Source organism: Octopus sinensis, linkage group LG7, assembly GCF_006345805.1.
Source record: "Octopus sinensis linkage group LG7, ASM634580v1, whole genome shotgun sequence".
Taxonomy (NCBI): Eukaryota; Metazoa; Mollusca; class Cephalopoda; order Octopoda; family Octopodidae; genus Octopus; species Octopus sinensis.
Genome location: NC_043003.1, coordinates 104,152,711 through 104,177,719, shown reverse-complemented (window position 1 = coordinate 104,177,719; position 25,009 = coordinate 104,152,711). Strand labels below are relative to the sequence as shown.

At 37.8% G+C, this 25,009-nt stretch overlaps 1 protein-coding gene across 1 annotated transcript in view; it reads right to left on the bottom strand.

The window, feature by feature from the left end:
- The window catches only part of LOC115214000 (dehydrogenase/reductase SDR family member 12-like), a 69,230-nt gene extending 44,603 nt beyond the window's left edge, over positions 1–24,627 (bottom strand). The window contains exon 1 of the mRNA XM_029783009.2: positions 24,378–24,627. Coding sequence (XP_029638869.1) covers positions 24,378–24,433 — 56 coding nt within the window. The 5' untranslated portion in view covers positions 24,434–24,627. The remainder of the gene's footprint in view (positions 1–24,377) is intronic.
- Positions 24,628–25,009: the final 382 nt, after the last annotated feature.

The window sequence follows — 25,009 nt, the reverse complement described above, 5'->3', positions numbered from 1 at the left end:
GTTTTCCATCTTACTCGTATTATGCTGTTGTCTTCTATATTCTAAGTCCTTTTCAATCTCCCATCTGTCACCTATCATTGGCATTACCAGAATAGTAGAATGGAATTTAAAGTCTCTTTAATTACGCCAAAATTATTTAATTCTGGTCTTCATTGCTGATTATTGTTCCATATTTAATTAGTATTGTGTATTGGCAACGTACCGTAAAAGAGGGAATACAAACGAGTGACAGAGAGAGAGAGGAGAAATGGAAAGACAAGAAGAGATGTCAACAAGAAACTATGGCATTACAACCAGCCAGGAACAGTCTTCGCTACATTTGCGGTACCTGCCAGAGGGAGTGTTTGTCCAGTAGGACTACACAGCCACAGCAGGAAATGTATCAGGACATGAAATGTAAAAGCCGGACTAGACTATTTTATGTGCAACTCCATTGTCTCCCGAGACAAAAAGGATGCCAACAACATATTAACCGTTTCCACATTCCAGTTCAATTTTCACACCATGTCCCCATTGTCAACATCATCTATTTTAAAGTCTACTTTTCCATGCTTTTATGGTTCAGACAAAAGTTTTTGAGGCAGATTTTCTATGGCTAGATGCCCTTCCTTTCACCAACCCTTACTTGTTTCTGAGAAAGTTAATATTTTACCATGGCTAGACATGTTTTTTTTTCATGGGAGGTGAGAAACGAACAACACTAGTTTATATTCAGTACATGATGTGAAGACAAGGGAACAGTACCCAACCCCTTATATATAAATATGCAACAAGCTTTTCTCAACTTTCATCCACCAAATTCACTGACAAGACTTTGATCTTGGGCTAGAGTATATAATAAAAGACACTTGCCTAAAGTGCCATGCAGTGGAATTGAACCCAAAACCTCATGACTGGGAAGCAAACTTCTTAATGATACAGCCATGCCTGCACACACACACACACACACATCATTTAATGCCTGGCTTCCGTGTTGGTACAGGTTGCTCAGATTGACAGGGTCTGAGGAGTCAAAGGATTACATCATACTCCAGTGTCTCCATGCCATATTGGCATGCTTTCTATAGCTGGATGTCCTTCCTGGTGCCAACCACTTTACAGAGTATACTGGGTGCACTTTTCAAGGCATCAGTGCTAGTGAAGATCAGCTATTTCAGAGGCCTTGGTTTTGTTATCAGAAGAGGTAGAGAGAAGAAAAAGCATGTTTGTAAACCAAGGGCTGAAGCCTATTGATGAGTCAGTCATTGCTAATCAGTCAGATAGGTCATTGTTTTTTAAGTATAATCTGGATGTTGGTGTATGTAATAGCAGCAACATAGTTCCACATATATGAGCAGTGCTTCAAAGAGGGTTTTATTTAAAGATTTTAGAGAATTAGAAATGAATGAGGATTGAAGTATTTATTAGTTCTAAAAAAAAAAAAAAAAAAAAAAAAAGAACCCTACTCTTTTGTGAGGCAGTAATAGCAATGTTATCAATATATATGAGTGGTTGCTAAGAGAAATTGAGGATTTGCAATACTAGTGACTATAAAGGCTGTGGTGCTCGTGAAAATTTTGGAATTCTACAGATTAACAAGAGGCAATTCATATAAATTGTTCAAGTACATTTTTGAGGAAGAGACCGGGACTGTCACTGTTGTGAGTCACAAATCAATTTATATGCATGATGAAAATTTAAATGTTCACATCAATTAGTTAAGGGTCAAATGTTCACATTTATGAAATTATACAAGCTAACAAGACAGTAAATTTTCTCAAACAAAACCAATATAAACATGAATTAATTGCCAAGGGATGTTGTTGAGTCAAAGACACTGCACCCAACCAATTCATCAATAAAGATGATAGAAACTGGAAGAGAATAAGTTTTGAAATGTTTTCTTAATGTGCATGTCGGCTTCTTTATGAATATGAGTCAACATTTACGATTTTTCCATCAAAAGTAGTTACTCTCTTTTACTTGTTTCAGTCATTTGACTGCGGCCATGCTGGAGCACCGCCTTTAGTCGAGGAAATCGACCCCGGGACTTATTCTTTGTAAGTCCAGTACTTATTCTATCGGTCTCCTTTGCCAAACCGCTAAGTGACGGGGACGCAAACACACTAGCATCGGTTGTCAAGCAATACGAGGGGGACAAACACAGACACACAAACACATACACACACATACACACATATATATATATATATATACGACAGGCTTCTTTCAGTTTCCATCTACCAAATCCACTCACAAGGCATTGGTCGGCCCGGGGCTATAGCAGAAGACACTTGCCCAAGATGCCACGCAGTGGGACTGAACCCACTTTGAACCCAGTTGAAAATTGATAGGATTATTTCACAGTGAAATTGTTGGCTGAACTGAATACAACACAAAAATAACCATCTGTGTGTCACACTAAATGAATATGCACTGTAGAAAAGTATGTTGATGGGGATTTTTTTTTCCTGTCTGAGACAAAATCTCTTCATAGGCATGTTGTGTTAAGAATACAATATATATTGAAACAATATGACTCCTAGGAATATTAGATGTGCTTTACTCTTTTGGGGACTTGTCAATAACATGTAACCATTTGTAACATGATTGAACAGAGTTTGTGCCTTGACATATGAGAAATAGTGAATATTCATTAATATTGCAGAATGCTTGCCAGGCTGTTAATGTTGTTTCAATTGCTTTCAGTGAGTTGAATAAGGTGCTATTTGAATATGAATAGGATACTGAATATAAATTCATTATTAACAACACAAGCAGTATTAGTTCAAAATAGTAATCTGTATATCATACTTAAAGCAGATACATTGCTGAAAGCCTTATAAACTGTAGCATTTGCCTCTTGAAAACATCGCTTATAAATGTATAGTTTTGAAGAACATAGAAATCTATCAGTAGCAGACAAAAACCATCCTGCAGTGGTGATGGTATTGCTAAATATATATTGCTGACTCTTTGGGTTTCATCAATCGTTGATTTTGTCTTAGCATGAAGTTTCAGTGGATACTTGCTTCTGATGAAGCCCCCAAAAAACAGAAATATATATTTAGCAAAGCTACAATTGCTTGAAAATTTTTATCAACTGCTGATGTGTTTCTGCGGCTTTTAGCACAATATATCAATAAGAGATGCCTTCTCGAGATGAATATTGCAGTTTAAAAGGCTTTCAATGATGTACCTGTTTTAAATATGATAGACATATTACTATTTCAAATATGTAAAAGACACTATAGAATATGTCTGAGACACTATTTAAATATGTAAATGATACTATTTGAATATGTATAGGATACTATTTAAATATATGTATGCATATATATATACATATAGTTACAGATAATATATGTTTTTTACTACCCACAAAGGGGCTACACACAGAGGGGACAAACAAGGACAGACAAACGGATTAAGTTGATTATATCGACCCCAGTGCATAACTGGTACTTAATTTATCGACCCTGAAAGGATGAAAGGTAAAGTCGACCTCAGCGGAATTTCAACTCACAACATAGCGGCAGACGAAATGCCTATTTCTATTTCTTTACTACCCACAAGGGGCTAAACATAGAGGGGACAAACAAGGACAGACAGACGGATTAAGTCGATTATATCGACCCCAGTGCGTAACTGGTACTTAATTTATTGACCCCGAAAGGATGAAAGGAAAAGTTGACCTCAGCAGAATTTGAACTCAGAACCTAGCGGCAGACGAAATACATATTTCTTTACTACCCACAAGGGGCTAAACATAGAGAAGACAAACAAGGACAGACAGGTGGATTAAGTCGATTATATCGACCCCAGTGCATAACTAGTACTTAATTTATCAACCCTGAAAGGATGAAAGGCAAAGTCGACCTCGGCGGAATTTGAACTCAGAATGTAATGGCAGATGAAATATGGCTATGCATTTCGCCCGCCATTCCAACGTTTCTGCCAGCTTGCCACCTTTTATTACAGATAATATATTTCAGGGATGAAAACAAGACTGTGAAAAAGCAACTCTTGCATTTATTGACCGACAAGGGACTTTTGAGAATAGACTTTGATAAGTGATTCATGACAAATATTTAGGCCATGAGTGACTGATGGAAAAACAGAAAAAGGTCAGAGAGTAACTGGTTTGACAGGTTGACTGTTAAGGTTCTCTACATTGTTCACTTATTTTCATGCAATTACTGAAAGTCTCACACAGGAACCCTAAATTTAAATAATTAGATTTCAGTGCTTATATGAATCTTCTGTTTGCAAAAATTACTCAATGGATTTTCATTACAGAAACAGAAGGAAATTTAGAGAAATGATTGGTCATTGACAACAGGACTCCAGTCTGGAAGGGCATCCAGCTGTAGAAACATTGCCAAATTAGACTGGAGCCTGGTGCAGCCTTCTGGCTTCCCAGAACCCCGGTCGAACCGTCCAACCCATGCTAGCATGGAGAACGGACGTTAAACGACGACGACGACGACGATATATAGTAGAAATATGTTACAAAAAGAAAATATAAAATACACGTGGAAATGTAAGGGGAAGAAAAATCAACGAAAATGCACATTGTAAATAAAAACAGAAAAGGCTTTTTATGAAAGGTAACAACAGATATATACATTTCGATGGACTGAGGTAGTAATAAAAGTCATTATTATGAGATGATTAAAAAGTCAGAAAGCAAAGTATGCCATGGTTTCTGCAAAGCTATTCATTGCTTTGAATAAACACCGGCTAATCTAATATATATGTGTGGTAAGTAGCTTGCTAACCAACCACATGGTTCCGGGTTCAGTCCCACTGCGTGGCATCTTGGGCAAGTGTCTTCTACTATAGCCCCGGGCCGACCAATGCCTTGTGAGTGGATTTGGTAGACGGAAACTGAAAGAAGCCTGTCGTATATATATATATGTATGTGTGTGTGTGTTTGTCCCCCTAGCATTGCTTGACAACCGATGCTGGTGTGTTCATGTCCCCGTCACTTAGCGGTTCGGCAAAAGAGACCAATAGAATAAGTACTGGGCTTACAAAGAATAAGTCCCGGGGTCGATTTCCTCGACTAAAGGCAGTGCTTCAGCATGGCCACAGTCAAATGACTGAAACAAGTAAAAAAATATATATATATATATATATATAAGCTCAGTATGCAACTGAGCTTAAAACATCTAATGTAGAGCTCCAAACAACCACAATGATGACACGTACAAATGAACTAATAATATGAACTAGTGTCTAGCCTACTTTCTCCTATTGGTACTCATTGTGCCGTAACTAGTAATACTACAAAGTATAGTAGTTGCTTAACTACTGTATCAGGAGTAGACTAGACGATGATAATTCATGTGGAATTCTAGACCTAACAGTAGCAGTCATACTCTTAAGATACACTATATAAGTGTGAATATATGTGTATATGTATCTGTACCTGTCTGTCTGTTTGTATAAGAGATCATGAAGAAGAATGGAGAATTATATATCTTCAAAATTTATTTATTACAGTATTATTCTCTTTAAATTCCAATCTGACATGTGTGTCTGCTGGATAAGTGCTCTTATGTCTTTAGATGTAGCATTTATGTGTATTTAGTAGATTCAGTTGCAGCACATAATTATCAAAGGCAGACATTTCCATGCAGCTTTGTTCAAAGTTTTACCTATGGGGGTGGGTGGGTGAGTGAAGTGAACGGAGGATGAGGATTCACGTATTAGATTGACCATCTTAAAGTATATTCTAGATGAGGTTTCATAAAACCTCAGAGTACATATCAGTAGATTTTGCATTAAAATACAGCATGACTATAGTTCTGGTATCACTTCAATTTAGAATGAACTTTTTAGATATGAAGGGAGGCACGTAAAAAGCACCATCTGATCGTGGTCGATGCCAGCTCCTCTGGCCCGTGCCGGTGGCATGTAAAAAGCACTCACTGCACTCTCAGAGTGGTTGGCATTAGGAAGGGAATATAGCTGTAGAAACACTGCCGGATCAGACTGGGGCCTGGTGCAGCCTCCTGACTTCCCAAACCCCAGTCAAACCATCCAACCAATGCCAGTATGGAAAATGGACGTTAAACGATGATGATGATGATATATAATGTGCATAAATAATAGTCAATGCATATTTTTTTATTGTAGTAAATTTAACATTCAACTATTTCCAGTAGTCATTATATATATATCTATTACATATGTGGAAAATAGGTGTGTGTTTGTTTGTGGTGTTGTTAGCTAACTCCCCCTACATTGTTTTATTGATTTTGATGAAACTTGACATGTGAGTAGAACTCATGTCTGGAAACCTCGTGACATACTTGGTCAAAAAAAATCGATAATACGCCCCCTGGAAGGGATCTTTATATCTACCTCATATAACTAATTTTTTTTAAACACCCAAGGGAAATAACCCATAGCATCTGCACAATATTTTTTTAAACACTCAAGGGAAAAGATCCATTTCATTGTTTATGTTCGATTACCTTGAATATTGATTTTTTGTTTGTCCAATTTCTAATTTTTGCAGACAATATCACTTTATTTGACAAATGATTAAGTTATAGCACTCACAATCGCTAGATTGTGGGTTCAATTTTTGAACCAGGGAGCACAAGGTGTTCTTAAGCAAAACACTTCTTTTCACATTGCTCTATGAGTGGGAAAGTGGCAGAAACATTGGCACCTCAGCAGAAATGCTTTACAGTATATCAACCAGCACTTTATGTTCTGAGTTCAAATCCCAACTGCCTGGAGAAGGCAACAGGAAACCATTCCAGTATTCATCCCACGTCAAACCATGGTAGCCAAAGTTCCAGTAATCTACTTAACAGCAGCAATGGAAGGCACAGGCCCTCCTAGGTCTCCTAGGTCATATAGAGAGGGCTGGAGGTTTACATGTATAGGGCCTAGCCAAGAGCAGACCACCACTAGACTGTTCTAGATTAGATGTGTGCATGTGCGCATGTGTGTGTGTATGCATGTGTGTGTGTGTGTGTGTATGTATAAATGTATATGTGTATGTATATATTTCTACTCTATGAGATGTAGAGAGAAGTAGAAAAGCTATAAGAGACTGATGATAGTATTTGGTGCCAAGCTATAAAAAGAAATGCATGTATGAAAAATGTTAAAATATCCTGCCCATGCAACGTCACGTAAAAGCACCCATATGGTGCCTGTGTGGTGCCATGCCACGTAAAAGCACCTGTGCAGTGCCACATAAAAGCATGTAGCACACTCTGTAAAGTGTAGAAACCATGTCAAATCAAACTGGAGTCTGATGTAGCTCTCCAGCTTGCTAGCTCTGATCAAACCGTCCAACCCATGCCAGCATGGACAACAGACGTTAAATGATGATATAACATATATACACACATACATATGCATACTTATATAAATACAAGCACATATAAAGAAATCCTTAGATATGTAAAAATTATAAATGCTGCTGTTAATAAGTCACATGCACATACATAATACATATCTACATACTCACATACATAACAAGCATACTTCTATATTGTATGAACCCATTTATTAACAAGTCACATGCATATTATGAAATGGAAGAACAGAAATTGAAGATTCTATCTATTCCGTATGGAATCCTGAAAGTGCTCAAATATTGTAATGAGGACAAGCAGTTTCATAACTGCATGCAAACTCACACAATGTCATATCTATCTTTCCATAATTGAAAATATCTGATGTAAGATAGGATATACAAATAAGTGCAATGTTGTGGATATATTTGTGATACAAAAGGGTGACAAACTATTTGAAAAAAGAAAAACAATGTGATTTGTCAAGTTTCATCAAGATCAATAAAACGATGTAGGAGTTAACTAACAATGCCACAACCAAACACACACCGATTTTCCACATATGTAGCAGATACAGCAAGACAGCTATATGCATATGTAACAACTGTAAGCAGTTACATGCATAAATGCATGTATATAATTATGTGTATGTGTGTGTGTGTGTATGTATACAAAGGTGGGCTGAAAAGTTTCTGGCTTTGAATAAAAGAAAATACACAAGGATCAGTTAATTATGATTTTATTCAACATATTTACCTCTTATATTCCCACACCTCTTGCAGCAATCCTTCAATTTTTCAAAGCCCTGTATAAGAACTCGGAAGGTTGGGCACCCAACCAAGCCTTTTGCAATGGCCTTAAAGCCAGGAACTTTTCAGCACCCCCTCATATATTTGTATATATTCTCTTTTTCTTTTTTACTTGTTTCAGTCATTTGACTGCGGCCATGCTGGAGCACCGCCTTTAGTCGAGCAAATCGACCACGGGACTTATTCTTTGTAAGCCCAGTACTTATTCTATCAGTCTCTTTTGCCAAACCGCTAAGTGACGGGGACGTAAACACACCAACATCAGTTGTCAAGCAATGCTAGGGGGACAAACACACACACACATACATATATATATATACATATATACGACAGGCTTCTTTAAGTTTCCGTCTACCAAATCCACTCACAAGGCATTGGTCGGCCCAGGGCTATAGCAGAAGACACTTGCCCAAGATCCCACGCAGTGGGACTGAACTCGGAACCATGTGGTTGGTTAGCAAGCTACTTACCACACAGCCACTCCTGCGCCTATATATATATATAAATATATATACTTATATATGTGTATGTGTGTATACCTATATATGTGTGTGTGTGTGTATTGTAGACATATATATATATATAGGGAGATAGTTTTGTACAGATATGCAGGAAATATACATGTAGTCAACCATATGCAAATTCATACACAGGTACTTAGGGGTAACCCAGTGTTTTATTTCCTATGGTGCCCAACAATCAAAGTATTGCTTTTTATTCTTCCAAATCTATTCTTCCTTCCAATTATATCTTACCATTCCTTCCAGCAGTATTTTAACCTCCAACAGTATATATAGGTTTAACCTTGATATTAAAATAATTTTGTTTTTGATTAGATAATTATTACAAATTAATTTAGTGTGTATTTATTACAATCTTTAGTCTTTACAAATTGGATTCTTTCCCTAAAAATTGTTTGTACGTATGTATGTATGTGTGTGTATGTGTGTATGTATAGATAAATATATATAAATGTAATCAACAATGCCAAGAATTTTTTCCAATCTTCAACTTTAATGAATATTTTCCAGTATTTTTCAATTCTTATGCATACCACACATAAATATAATATCTCAATACAGCTATGGAGTACTGAAATAAGCAGATGTTCTTCAAGAGTACACTGCTTAGATTATAACCATACATGCGTACGTACATTCATACATACACACATACATATATATATATTTCATGTAGTTATTTTTTATGGCCAGTCAAAGAGTTACCATTGGTTTTACACCTATTATGCTCTTAGTGATATAGGTGACTTATTGGATTGGCTGACCAGAGGCACATAATTTCTCTACAACTGGAGGCAGGAATACAGTCTTGGTCAGTCAGGATGGTGAAAAAACCCCTGAAATGAATATCTACTAACATCCCTTCTGGGCAAGATTGAGTTATCTCCCTCTGATTGTTTCCAGTTGCGTCCAAAAAGGGTTAGCATATTTTTATTCACTTGTTAGAAAGTGAGGAATTCCAGGTCTTCAACATGAATTTCCTCTCATGAGGGTGCCAACTAAGCATTTCACTTTTGGAGTTCAAGACAGCTCCTGGATCAAGCTGAGTTTGCATCATCTGCTCTCACTGACGTAAAGTCCAAGTTGTTCTGGGAGCTTCCATTTCATCCTGCATGGCATACTCTCTTCTTTTAAAGGACATATGTAGATGTAATGTTGCACCTCTTGTATGGTGTTAAAAAGAAGAGGGTATGCTATAGAGGATCAAATGGAAGCTTCTGGATCAGAGAAAGCTGAGAAGTGGTTTGGGTGAGGAAGCTTTTGAGAACATCCTTTAATACTCCACCCCATATCTTCCCAGGTCTCCTTCTTCCACAAGTTCCATCCACTTTAAGTAATTGATACTTCTTTATGCAACTGTTTTCATGCTTATGGATCAAAAGACCAAACCAATGCAATTTTCTTTCCTGCACACTGTATCTAATTACTCTTATGCCTAACTTTTCTTTTAATACACTCGTGCTCTGTCACACATGTACACTGACAGTGTACATCCAGCAAAGCATTTCATTCCTTTCTAGCCTTCACAAGCCCTTTGCATTCAGGGCCACACACACAAAGACAAACACACACACACACACACACAAAGAAATGAACTCTATTATGTTCTTCCACGTGATAATCCTTCTTTCCATCTTATATTCTTTCCTTTCAACTGTATGCTATCATTTGAGCTGTATCTATTCTCTTTATTATATTATTTTATCTTTCCTTCCTTATTCTTTCAGTTGATTTTTGGTTTTTTTTAACTATGACTCTTATTACACCATTATGCAAATAGTGTAAAATTTTACCCTAATGCAGTTTTAGCTCTTCTTTTTTTTCTTTTTTTCATTTGATAGAGACCACACAAGCCTTTCCGAGCCTCAGTTATATTAATCCTAATGAAAAGATAGAATATCTTGAAAAATCTCATAAATTTATTTCTGACATTCCATTATTGTATTTCTTGTGGTTTTTATGTAATTTTGGCATTCTGTCACAGGAGGTTTCATTATGACATGCTATTAACTTTGCTAATTTGATATTTTCTGGAAAAAATGTTGTTAGTGTTATTATTGTATTATTGATCATAATGTCAACATTTTTGGTTAATAAAGAAACCATCATCAACATCATTATGATTATTATTATTATTATTACTATTATTAAGGCAGCAAGCAGACTGAATCATTAGCAGCTAGACAAAATGTTGCTAAGCATTTTATCCATTTTTACATTCTGAGTTCAAATTCTGCTGAAGTCAACTTTGACTTTCATCCTTTCAGGGTCAATAAAATAAGTACCAACTGAGCACTGAAATCAATGTAATTGACTATCCCTTCCCCCTCCTTGTGCTTATTGTAGAAAGGACTATCATTATTACTACTACTACTATTATTATTATTATTATTATTATTATTATTATTAAGGTAGAGAGCTGGCTGAATCTTTTGCACACCAGGTGAAATGCTTGGTGGTATTTCACCTGTCGCTACATTCTGAATTCAAATCGCACTAAATCAACTTTGTCTTTCATCCTTTTGGGGTCAATGAAATACATACCAATTGTGTACTAGGGGGTGGTGGATATAATTGATGATCCCCTCCCCCAAAATTTCAGGCCTTGTGCCTTTAGTAGAAAGGATCATTATTATTATTATTGAGGTGGAGAGCAGGTAGAATTGTTAGTATATAGGACAAAATGCTTTGTGGGTTTTCTTCTGGCTCTTTAACATCTGAGTTCAAACTCTGAGGCTGACCTTACCTTTCAGCCTTTCAGGGTCAATAAAATAAGTACCTGTCAACTACAAGGGTTGATGCAATCAACCAGTCCCCTCTTCCAAAATTTCAAGGCCTTGTGCTTTTAGTGGAAAGAATTATGACATTATTATCATGACACCTTAATTTCTGGCAGAATTTATGTGGGTAGTGGGTTACTACTGGTAACCTTAAATATTAACGTGATTTCGATAAGCCATCAAGTGCTCAAAATCCTTCTGATGAGATCTTCCCTGTTCTTCAGAGACCAATCTGTAGGATACTTTATTCTACAGGATACTTTATTCCAATCTCCTTTATTCATTTGTCTATTTCATCACTCAAGCGAGCAAGCAGAATTGTTAGCACACAGGACAAAATGCTTAGTCACATTTCATTCATCTTTACATTCTGAGTTCAAATTCCACTTAGGTTAACTTTGCTTTTCACACTTTTGGGGGTCAATAAAACAAAGAACCAGTTGATTACCAGGGTTGACATAAACTGACTAACTCCCTTCTACCTAAAACATTACTGGCCTTGTGCCAAAATTTGAAACGATGTGTTGTTGCTAAAACAGAGTATATCTGTTAGCAGAAAGAATTTGTGGAATAAACTTCGGAGGATGCATACAAAATATATGTGTGTGTGTGTGTGTGTGTGTGTGTGTGTGTGTGTGTGTGCAGATATCAAACACTCAAGCAGCATTTAGTAGCAGTTCCATGCTACTGTAGGCAGTGTGGGTATTTTGAGAAAGCATTTTAATTTTACGTTACAGTTAAAAGCCTTCAGTTTCTCGTACACTCATAGAATGTGTGTTTATGTATGCATGTATTGCTTGCACTCCTCTCCTCTTCACCCCATCACCACCACCACCACTAACTCCTGTTCACTCTCCCTCACTGATTAAGTTTTGTCTACTGCTCCTCTTGCTTATTTGATACCTTCTTAACTATCAGACCCCTTTCCTGTCTATTGCCCTATGCAGCTTGTGAAAAGAGGGAGAACTTTAGATTTGTCCATGCATAAATCCTGCACTGGGCAAGTGTCTTCTACTATAGCCTCGGGCCGACCAAAGCCTTGTGAGTGGATTTGGTAGACGGAAATTGAAAGAAGCCTGTCGTATATATATATATGTATGTGTGTGTGTGTGTGTGTGTGTATATGTTTGTGTGCCTGTGTTTGTCCCTCTAGCATTGCTTGATGCTGGTGTGTTTATGTCCCTGTCACTTAGCGGTTTGGCAAAAGAGACCGATAGAATAAGTACTAGGCTTACAAAGAATAAGTCCTGGGGTCGATTTTCTCGACTAAAGGCAGTGCTCCAGCATGGCCACAGTCAAATGACTGAAACAAGTAAAAGAGTAAAAGAGATAAAAGAGTGCCTCTGAGTAATGAGGGATTGCACTGGATTAGATTTGTTGGTATTTAATGCATTCCCTCATTACTGTCCTGATTCTCAATTACTTGCACTCTCCTTCACCAACATTAATCCTTCATACTTCTTTTGTATGACAACAACAACAACAATGATAATACTTTCCACTATAGGCACAGGGCCTGAATTTGGATTAAAGGCAATTTGAACTCAGAACGTAGTGACGGGCGAAATACCACTAAGCATTTCATCCAATGCACAAACAATTCTGCCAGCTCACCGCCTTAATAATAATAATAATAATAATAATAATAATAATAATAATAATAATAATCTTTTCTACTATAGGCATAAGGCCGGAAATTTTTTTGGTGGGGGTAGTTAATTACAGCAACCCCAGAGCTCAATTGGGACTCATTTTATTGATCTCAAAAGGATGAAAGGTAAAATCGATCTGGGTGGAATTTGCACCAAGAAAGTAAAGACAGACAAAATGCCTCTAAGGATTTTGTCTGGTGTGCAAACAGTTCTGCCAGCTCACTGCAACAACAACAACAACAACAGGAGGCGCAATGGCCCAATGGTTAGAGCAGCGGACTCGCGGTCGGAGGATCGCGGTTTCGATTCCCAGACCGGGCGTTGTGTGTGTTTATTGTGCGAAAACACCTAAAGCTCTACGAGGCTCCGGTAGGGGGTGGTAGCGACCCCTGTTGTACTCTTTCGCTCCAACTTTCTCTCACTCTTTCTTCCTGTTTCTTGTCCCCGACTTCCTACGCAACCGCTGAGCCTGGATGCACATTCATCCATCCGCCGATGCTCTCGGTGTCAGGGGTTGACCTGCTTTCTCTTCTGCGGACCATGTTTCGGACTTCGCCCATCTTGCGAGCTCTGGGACGAAGACTGTTCACTCAACAGCATCAACAACAACAATAATTTGCTAATCTTATACAGTATTCAGGTGCACTACAATTCATCAGTAAAGGTTAAATGTGGAGGCACATGGCCTAGTGGTTAGAGCAGTGGACTCGTAGGTCGAGGGATTGCGGGTTCGAATCTCAGACCAGACGATGTGTGTGTTTATGAGCGAAACACCTAAGCTCCACGCGGCTCTGGCAGAAGGTAATGGCGAAAATTCTGCTGACTCTTTCCTCCTGCATCTTGCAGCTCACCTGCGATGGACCGGCGTCCCGTCCAGGTGGGGAACCTATACGCCAAGGAAACCGGGAGACCGGCCCTTATGAGCCAGGCATGGCTCGAGAAGGAACAAACAAAAAACAACAAAAGTAAAGGTTAAATGAGGAGACAGAAAACAGTAATAAATCAAGTAAAGAAAGACTGTAATGACAGCCAAAATTACATGCAGAGCACATACTATAAAACACAAAAAGAGAGAAAAGGGGACAGTAAAAGAGCCCTAAAAAGGAAAGGCTACACAAATACATCAGGAGTAAACCAAATTCTTGAAGCATGGAATTTTTAAATAATGTACTGTCTTGAGGGCTAATAACTGATGCACGTTGTTTATTCTATGCTTCAGCAATTTGGGGTCTGCAAAAATATTTCTGTAAGTCACGAGAACTGGTTTTTGATTTTATAAACATGTCCACAGTTAGCAGAGATACTGAATTTGAAAAGGTGGCCCAAACTGTTGGAAAGATGGAGAACAATCTTGTGGGTTTCTACTAAGTCAGCTACTAGGTGTCAAAGCTTTACTGTGTCAATGCCCAGAAAAGCAAGATGTCTAAGATATGCTAAGGTACTGATGGAGGGTATTTGTCCAGTTGCATGTCTCTGGACAGTTTTCAGTAGATCAATATTCTTCCCCTAGGTCACTCATTACTAATATTGCTTCCACTCTCTTAACTACAACCATGTTCACCACTATTTATCACCCATATTTTGCCTTTTTCTCATTTCTCACTCTGAAATGTTCATATTGAAGCTTCCGGCATGAATGCCAAGCAGTACAGTATGTCATTTCCAAATTTCTGGCAGAGGGAATTGCATCATGGTACAGTTTCTCACTGATTGTCCCAACTGACTGTACTATACTGTGTTGGTTGATTTCCTCGGTCGTATTTTACATCATATATAGAGAGAGGAGGAGAGAGTAAAAGAGTGATACAGAGTTAGCATAAGAGGTGAAGGCTGAGTGCACATACTAGGGTAGGTGGCAGGCAATGAGTAAAACACTACACACAAACACAATAAAAGAGAAAGAATCATAGAAGGAGGAAGACGAAGAGGAGAGGAAGAGTGAGTGTGTGTGTGTGTGTGTGTGTGTGAATGAACGAATGATGAAATTGATTTAAGAGTTTACTGTACTACTGTGTAGTTGACAAAATCAAAACAAACAATGCACATGCACAAATTTAAAAATATAAAATGGTGACAATTTACTCCTAGACATGTTTGTGTGTGTGTGTGCATGCATCATCATTTTACACCCACTTTTCCATTATAGTATGAGTTAGGTGAGTTTTCTGAGGAAGTGTTTTATAGCTGGATGTCTCTACTCTGCCTGTTAATATGAAAGGACATGGTGTTCTAAGTGGAGGTTCTTCATGTGCTAACCCTTAACTAAGCTAATATTTCCTTTAGTCTATTCAAAATCAAACAAGCCTGTCATGTTTTCAAAGAGAAATGTAAACAAATGATACCATTTGTATGAATGGTGACTTTTTGTTAACAATCACTGCACATATGTTAAGACAGGGGGAATATATACTTACACTCACACATAAACATTCACAAAAACACACATACGCATTTGATGAGCTTCTTCCAGAGTCCACGAAGAGGAGAGGAAGAGTGTGTGTGTATGGGAGAGAGGGAGAGAGGGAGAGAGAGAGAGAGAGAGAGAGAGAGAGGGAGGGAGGGAGGGAGTGTGTGTGTGTATGGGAGAGAAAGAGAGAGAGTGTGTGAATGAATAAATGAATGATGAAATACCAAAACCTTTCCTTCTGAAGAATGTACTACAGAAAATAAATTACTAACTATATTAGTAACTAGTGACTTCAGACACAAAGCTAGGCAGACACAAAAAAAAGATGACATAGAGAAGAAAGATTTGGTAACTAAAAGATCCTGCAATTGGGAATAGATTTAGAAAAATTGTAATTGACACAAGTGACATTAAAGAGGGAGATTTAGGAACTTGTAGCATACATGAAATTTTTACGAAAATTGCTGAGAGCTCTAGATCAGATGTGATTGGAGCAAAGTTCCAACCAAACCAAAAGTAACATGAAATGATACAGTTGACAGTGTAGTAAACGCTAAGAGTCAGACTTGAAAAATTAGGAAGAAAGGTGGTAGTATGGAACATTGTCAAATGATTACAAGGACAGATAGGTGACAGGTACACTAGGGATAGAGAATGAAGAGATGTGATTATGTAATCTCAACTTGAAGTTAGCTGTGCAAGCACCTATATAATAGTAAGTACATTCCCCTGTTATTACTGAATATTAGTCCACTAAGTTCTTTAGGTAATTATTACAGTTACATGAATGGTTTAGTCTGTTATTGAAAGATTTTTCATTTGAAACATTTACATTCCATCTATTGTCAATATTAAGTGTTGAGCTAAGAGAACAGAGAACAACTAACTTAAGGGTGATAGTAGTAAACTTCACGCCTTTTAGCCAAAACAAGTGTACCAGCAGACCTATTTAGGAATTCTAAGGTTAATTGTAGTATTAAAATGACATGGTAAAAATTCCTACCACTGTTAAACTGTTATTGACCTCAACAAATATAAAAAAAGATGCAGATATAGCTAAAGCTGTTCATAAAGTATATTATTTAGTTTATAATGAAATGCTATTTGATCAGCATTAATTTTAAATTTAGGCTTTTGGTAGAAAACAGGTTAGTTAGAGCAAATCCCAAAGGAAATAAACAGTAAATTATTTACTAATGAATATATTCTACTTAGAAGAGATTGTTTTTCTTAGAGGAATTATTCAAAGTTTAAAGTTTAAGCTAGAAAAAATTAAATCAAATTAAAATGAATTAGGAATAAATTAAAAATGAAATTAAGAATAAAATGAATAAATTAAAATAAAAAGACAATAAAATAATTTTAAATAGTTAAAAAAATTAAAATGCAATTTAAAGACAATTGAAAATAATTAAACAATCTAGTTTTAAGATTTAAATAATAGTAATGATAACAACAACAAAAATAACAATAATAATAAATACAATATGAATAAAAATTTGAAGACTAAGTAATAGAATTTTGATGATATAAAAAATACTATCTCTGTTAAGTATATTAAATATACTAAGTAGACTTGACCTAGAAGGCAAACTCAGTCCATTATTTTAATCATTACTCAATTTATTAGGGGATGATTTAATGGTTCTTTGAAATAAGTGTGAACATTTTAACATTAATTCATTTCTTTTTTTTAATATGTTGGATTTGGATGTAAGGATAAGCAGTGCCTCCTCAATGCATCAGTTACATCTTAATTCACCATCATTATACAGTAGTGCACTACTTATTTTAACCATTTAATACCATATTAGGCTTCAGATGAATTTACTTACAGAAATAAAGTTTTCTTCTTTTCTAAATGAAGAGATGTGATTATGTAATCTCAACTTGAAGTTAGCTGTGCAAGCACCTATATAATAGTAAGTACATTCCCCTGTTATTACTGAATATTAGTTCACTAAGTTCTTTAGGTAATTATTACAGTTACATGAATGGTTTAGTCTGTTATTGAAAGATTTTTCATTTGAAACGTTTACATTCCATCTATTGTCAATATTAAGTATTGAGCTAAGAATCATTACATTTCTTAACCTTATAATAACTACTGCTATGATCATTATTACCACCATCATTACTACTTCCATTGCTATTAATATTATTATTATTTCTACTACTATCCCTATTATTAACATTATGTTGGTTGGATAAATTAATATCAATAAACTCTTTTAACTTCCTTGCATTATGTATTGCTATAATTTCAGTCAAGTTTCTCATAGTTGAATAAGCAAATTTAACCATATGTCTGTTAAATAACTTACCACATTTACTTGACAGTGGGAAATGCATGTCCATAGCCATGAAAAAATTTCCTGGTATATTGGTGGCTATTTGTGCCTTGTATAGGGCATTATACAATGTAATCTGTCTTAAGTGGACTCTTCACTTTCAAAGATTATTATAGCTGTTATTTCTTAATATATTCCCATGTACACAGTCATTAAGTATGTGAGGGGAATCATATTTACCTGTTTGCTTTGAATCATTCATATTATTTTTAGTTCTATTACAACATTTAGAGGATTACAGCCAAACACACATATATTATCAGTTATTACATTACATTCAATTTGCCATACATTGTTTGTTTCATTATCCATCATGCTTTCCTTCACATTTCAGGTATACTGAAGACCCTTTTTGTCATTGCTTCAATCCATGTAAATAAAGTGTTGGTGAAAGCAAAGAGTTGTCAGACTTACTTATGACAAAAAATGAGTCAACATGGCCAACAAACCCAGTCCTACACCTGACTGCGCCACAAGTTGGTCTGCAAACACTCTGGTGGAGGTTCTGACCCACCTCATCAATCTTTACAGTGCATTAGACAGCTGTGCAACTGTCTGCCCCCATGCAAGTCTCACCTGAGACGGTCTGCCACCCCATCATCTTCACAACTGGAACTAGCAAGGGGTGGGCTTACTTTGAGCAGAGACGGTCAGACTGCAAACGAAGCCACATGTTGGACAGGTAACAACGTGGTCTTCCAGCTTCTTGAATGCTGCAACGAGACCCTCAGAAAAGATCTCAAATGGACGTTTGGTGCACTGACCTCCAGCAATGAGTAAACAGGCCTCAGTCACATTAAATCCCTGGCTGTCTGCCAAGAAAATGTCATAGTTGCTTATGTGCAGCTACAACAGGACCAGGATGAACCCACCAGGGTCTTTGCTGCATGTCTTTGAGGGCAGTCAGGTGTTTGCAACTTCAAGGTGGAATGCCCCATGGAGGCCTGCCATGCCATGATTGATTATAGCGACATCATAGTCCGTGATGCTCTCATACATGGGTTGGAGGATGAGGAGATCTGCCTTGAGATATTGGGTGATTCCAAATAAGACACGACCCCGGAAGAAGTCCTGAGGTGCATCGAAGCAAAAGAAAGTGAAAAACAGTCAGCCAGCTGACTCATGAGCCACAGCACCACCTCAATCACCATGGGTTCTAGCTCATAGAGGGACCAGGAGCGGCACCACCCGGTCAATAGATATGGTGAACCCTGTGATACACCTGCCCCTACTCCCTGCAATCACTGTGGAAAACATGGCTACGGACGTCATATACAAGAACGCATGAGGAAATGCCCCACCTACAACCACAAGTGTGGCATCCTGCACCACTATGAGAGTGTTTGCTGCCGAGAACAGCCTTCCCAGTGAAAGGGTCAACCCAACGCATCTGACACAGAAGTCCACACATCTGCAATATTCAACAGCCTATGCCTTGTGATTGACCTCCCTGACAAAACCTCCACCCAAGTAATAATTCTTGACCACCATGTGTATAATGAACTCTGCAATACCTGGGTGAAATGCTTTTCCAACCCCCATCCCTTTGTCACTACCTTCATTCAAGCTGACCCAAGTGACACAAAGGCATTGGGCTTCCCCACTTCTCTTTTCATGACCAACCGCAGCTATCTGTCACAACGCTATGGCAGACACTGGATGCCAGTCATGCCTGGCCAAGTCTCCAACCCAAACTGGGCCTAGACCAGTGGCACCTTATACCAGTCAACATGACAATGACTGCTGCTAACAGCAGTCCCCATAGATATCATCGGTGCCCTGACCCTACGCATATTTGGGACTGCCCCATCCTCTGCGAAGTGCACAATCCATCAAATCATCTACACCACTCCTTCAACTGACAAACTTTCCCTCTCCAAGTAAGCCCTTGGGATGATTCCTCCCCACTTCCCTATGATTGGAGAAAGCTGTGGGCATGCTGACACCCCACTGGAAACATTTCCTACAACGACTCAGAATGTATGCAACTGCCCCCTACGACAAATAACACCCTTTCTCCCATTTCACTACCATTCCCAGCCTCTGAGGAGAACCATGGTCACCTGGAGAAGTGGCTGCTGGAATACTACACCTCCAGAACATTCAACATCTGTGAACATCAGCAAGTCCCTAAGATGTCTGGCCCATTGATCTGCTTAATGGTGGACCCCGGTGCTAAACCAGCTCCCCACCATATGCCCATACCAGTCCCCGTTCATCGGTAAGAGCAAGAGAAAACAGGTCTCAACCACGATGTTCAACTTGGAGTTATCGAACCTGTTCCCATGGTTACACCTGTCACCTGGTGCCACAGAATGGTGGTATGCCCCAAGAAGTCTGGAAAACCTTGACAGACTGTCTGTCTTCAGCACCTCAACTAACATGCGGTCTACAAGACACATCACACCCAATCCCCATTCCTCCAAGCCCACTCCGTACCACCCCAAAACCTGTCTTCAATGATTGGAATGGCAACCACAGCACCACCCTCAACAAGAGGGACCACCACTTAACCATCTTCATCACACCCTTGGACCTCTTCCACTATTGTGTTACATACACCACAGGGATATGTTACCTCAGGGGACAGCAACAGCCAACAGTTTGACAAAATTGTCTCAAGCATTCCCCAGAAAATGAAGTGCATCAATGACACCTTGATGTGGTCAAACACCATTCATGAAGCATTCTTTCGGGCCATCCAGTGGCTCGACATCTGTGGTTCCAACAGCATCATTCTGAATCCCACTAAATTTGACTTTGTCCAAACTACCATCAAATTAGCTGGGTTTGAGATCACCCCTACCACAGTGTAACCCTGTGCCCGATATCTTGAGGCAATCTGTGACTTTCTCACCCCTAAGAACATCACCGACATTCTCAATTCACATATTTAAGGTTTTTATTTGGCTTGTAGCATGGATGATGTAGCTTTCATACAGAGGTCCAAATTAATATCCAGAAAATTAACTTTACTACTTTCCTTCTCCACAGATATAGATACTCCTAAGACCTTACAGAATTGAAATAGTATTTTTTTTCTATATCTTTCTAAGATAATCTTACTACATTTATAAACACTAATCCCTTTTTCTTGTATACATATATATACTATCCTCTCTTTATTTTTCTATTGCTGTAACATTATCATCATCATCATCGTTTAATGTCTGCTTTCCATGCTAGCATGGGTTGGATGAATGACTGAGGGCTGGCGAACCAGATGGCTGCACCAGGCTTCAATCTTGATCTGGCAAAGTTTCTACAGCTAAATGCCCCTCCTAACGCCAACCACTCCGTGAGTGTAGTGGGTACTTTTTATAGCTCATTTCATATAATGTGTGTGTGTGTCTGTGTGTAGATAGATAGATAGATAGATAGATAGATAGATAGAGACAGATTAGATAGAGAGACAGATTAGATAGAGAGAGACAGATTAGATAGAGAGAGACAGATTAGATAGAGAGAGACAGATTAGATAGAGAGAGACAGATTAGATAGAGAGAGACAGATTAGGTAGAGAGAGACAGATTAGATAGATTTTATGTGGTCGTTGGTTATGGCCAGTCAGAAAGTAACAATGTAACTTTCTGACTGGCCTTTACCCAGGACTACACAAAATATTGCTGCCCGCCCACCAAATTTTTTAGAAGCTTCTTTTTAGACCTCTTTTTAGACTTATGTGCTTCTTTTTAGATTTATGAACAACTGACTGACTGTATATGTGTATTTGCATGTATATTTGCACATATAAATGTATAGAGAAATGATATATATTGACATTTATGTATATGCATAGACAGGTACACGCGCAATCGTCAATTCATTGCTTGTATAAGACAGAGCAGCAGCAGATCTGGGCCTCCACCCACACAAATTTCATAATCTGAATCATTTGCATATATCTACATACTGTACTGATATCTGAGAGTAAAAGTTGGGCAACAACAGCTCCAGTACAGGAGCTCTGTAATATTAAAATAATGATTTCTTTTACAGCTACATGGGCGAAAGATTGTGACATTACAAGGACAAAATGTAACTCATTGCTTGTTTCTCTCTCTCTCTCTCTCTCTCTATATATATATATATATATATATATATATATATATATATATATATATATATATATATATATATATATATATATATATATATATATATATATATATATATATAACAAATGCATAACAATACATAACATGCATAAATCGCTAAATAATAAATATTTTAATTTGGCGCATGCACAAATACCAAAGCATCGCGATGCAATATATAAAAACGGCATATTTTGGGGCTTGTGAAACTACAGAATTTATAATAATACGATGATGATGATAAACTGGAAGGAAGAATGTGATGGTGCGGGTGGTGTAGTAACAGTAGAATCCCCTGGAATCGATCAATAAACATTATTTGCGTGGGAGGCTGCAAGACAATTTGGCAGCCACCGTGAACATGCAAGCAGACTAATATAATTTCGACACGCTTAGCTAAATTCTAGCTATTAACTCTTACTCTAATTATCGTTTATTATTATTATCATTATTATTATTATATTATTATCTCTATATTTCAGTAAATCCATGTGTGAGATACTAAACGTATACAGCAATCATTTCACAGTAGCAGTAAGGTAGCAAGTTTTAGACAAGTGAGGGGTGAACAACCTGAAGAATAAGCGCAGCTACTACAATAATAATAATAATGATGATGATAATCTTTGCTTGACTCTGCTGGCTATAAAATCTGTATTTGCATGACAGAAGGGAACCGGGACCTTACATTAGTCATACCTTTCCCGAAAAACCATTAGCGACATAAACGGTGTTACATATCCACTGCACTTAAGAGCTTGAAACCGGGAAACGTAAGCACGCAAACACGTCTTGCTAGGAACTTCTAACCGAGCTAGCCACAACATAATGATGTTGATGATAAAATGAATAATCGTTATCCTTACGATTTCTCTCCTTAGCACAGGGTCACACATTTAAAGAAGAAGGGCTTAGTCTATTGAATTAATTTGCAGTATTTGCCTGGTACTTTTTTCGCAACCCGGAGGAATAAAAAGCTAAGTCGACCAAAGCAGGGTCTGAACTCAGAACATAAAGGGACGTAATTAAATACTGTAATACACTTGGTCAGGTGCTCTACCATTCCGCGACACACAGTTACAAATTTGTAGTCGAGTTCGTCAACCATAGTATCTGACTGGTTTGATTGACCCTCGATTGGGAGGGCACCTAGACAACGACACTGCATTATTTCGGTCGATTCTGGAAGAATGAGGGCTAAAAGTCGACTCAGCAGGAGTTGCACTCCGAATAAAAAATAAAATTAAAAAAAAAAACTAAACATCGCAAATATTTTACCCGACGTTCTCTAACATTGCAACTCCAACGTTCCTGCCACTTTAATAATAATTTATTACCTCGGTACAAGGTCGCAAATTCGTAGTTGTGAAGAGGTATTTAATCGATTGAATCGGCCTCAGTACATGCCTGGTACTTCCTTATCGATCTCACAGAGTTGAAAAGCAAAATCGCTATAGTGCTGTTCAAATTCAGTCAGAATGCAATAAGTTTAAAAATACTTTTCTGAGATATAAATGACAAATAAAAAGAAAAAATGTGTGGGCGGAGAGCGAAAAAATATATTTGTGATTTCAGGTGCTGATAAGTTATTGATTAGCTTCAGGTCAGTCCTCATCGAGCAGCACTGTATCAATGATGTTCCAGACTGACAACCCCGTCTTAGGACCACATTATCCAACGTTCCCTTTAAAAACAAAGTCTGTAGGGTGTGGCCTGAGGAAGATTTTTACTTGCTCCTTCTAGGAGAACGAGCGACCGTGTATAGAAGCTTTGGTTGTTGGTTCGTGGGTAAGAGTGAGTATAGGTCAGGCGTGGTAGTTGAGGTAAGTGTATTAGTTTCAAAGTGATTGCATATTTAATCATTAAAACACTGGATCATTAAAACACCCAAGCTTTCATAATGTGACATGCGTGTTGAGCGAAAATAAAATATTACAACTTGTGAAGACAGAAATTCTTGCATGACAATTCTCAGGACCGATCTCTCCACAACTTGCAGAGGCGATCTTTATAGCTTCATCCAGCTCTTCGTATTTCCCTCATATACACGTATATACACATTTATCTCTGTATATTCTCTGGCCCCACCTATCTAGTCACCTAAATATTTGGCCTTCTATTTAGATCATACGAATCCATACGTTACATAACCAGGTTTCTTAAAATGACAGTTACTCAATATATACGAGTATATATAGCTAAACTAGAGGAGTGTATATGGTTATACTATAAGGGTATACACAGCAAAACAATAAAGGTAAATACGGTTAAATTATAAGAGCATATATGGTTAAACCATACGGGTATATATGATTATATTGAACGGATGGTGATGAAAAATATAGACAGCATTCGCACATGCACATCACTCTATAAAAGTAGACAGGAAGAAGAAAGAAGTTGACCGAGGAAAGGTTATATAAGATAAACAAGATATACAATAGAAATGAGCTCACTTCGTATATTCTTTCATTCCTTTCAGGAACCAGACTCCGTTTCGGTAGAGAGACATTGCTTCGTCGAGAGTTGTCAAGAGGGAGAGAAGGGGAAAATCGAAGAGCAGAGAAGAAAGCTGTGAAGCGCTGGCCAGCTGCACAAGCCGTTGACTGAAGAAGGGATGAGAGCTACCTCTGCAAGGTGCTTCTACGAGTACGCTGTAGATAGAGTATGACGGATTAAGAGGGGCGTAGGAGAAAGAAGAGAGGAAAGACAGAGCATAACAAATACCGACAGAGGAGGAGGAGGAACTGTAGATAGAATAAAAGACAAGAAGGAGGAGTAGCGTGAGTTATAATTGGATCGATAAAGATAAATAAAGAGGAATAGAGAAAAGTGTAGGAAAACGACGAGGAAAGAATAATAGATGTATTAAGAATGGGGCGGAGAGAGGGACGGAGTGGAAAAGAAAGAGAGAGAGAGAGAGAGAATAATGAAAAAGAATGAGAAGTAATTTGACAAAATGACCGTGTGGAGCAAAATGAGATTGATAAACATAAAGATATATAGAGGGAGAGGAAAAATAGAGGAGGGGTTTGCAAAAAGTCGTAAAGGGGGGATTATAGAAGGAATAAATAAGATGTGATAGAAT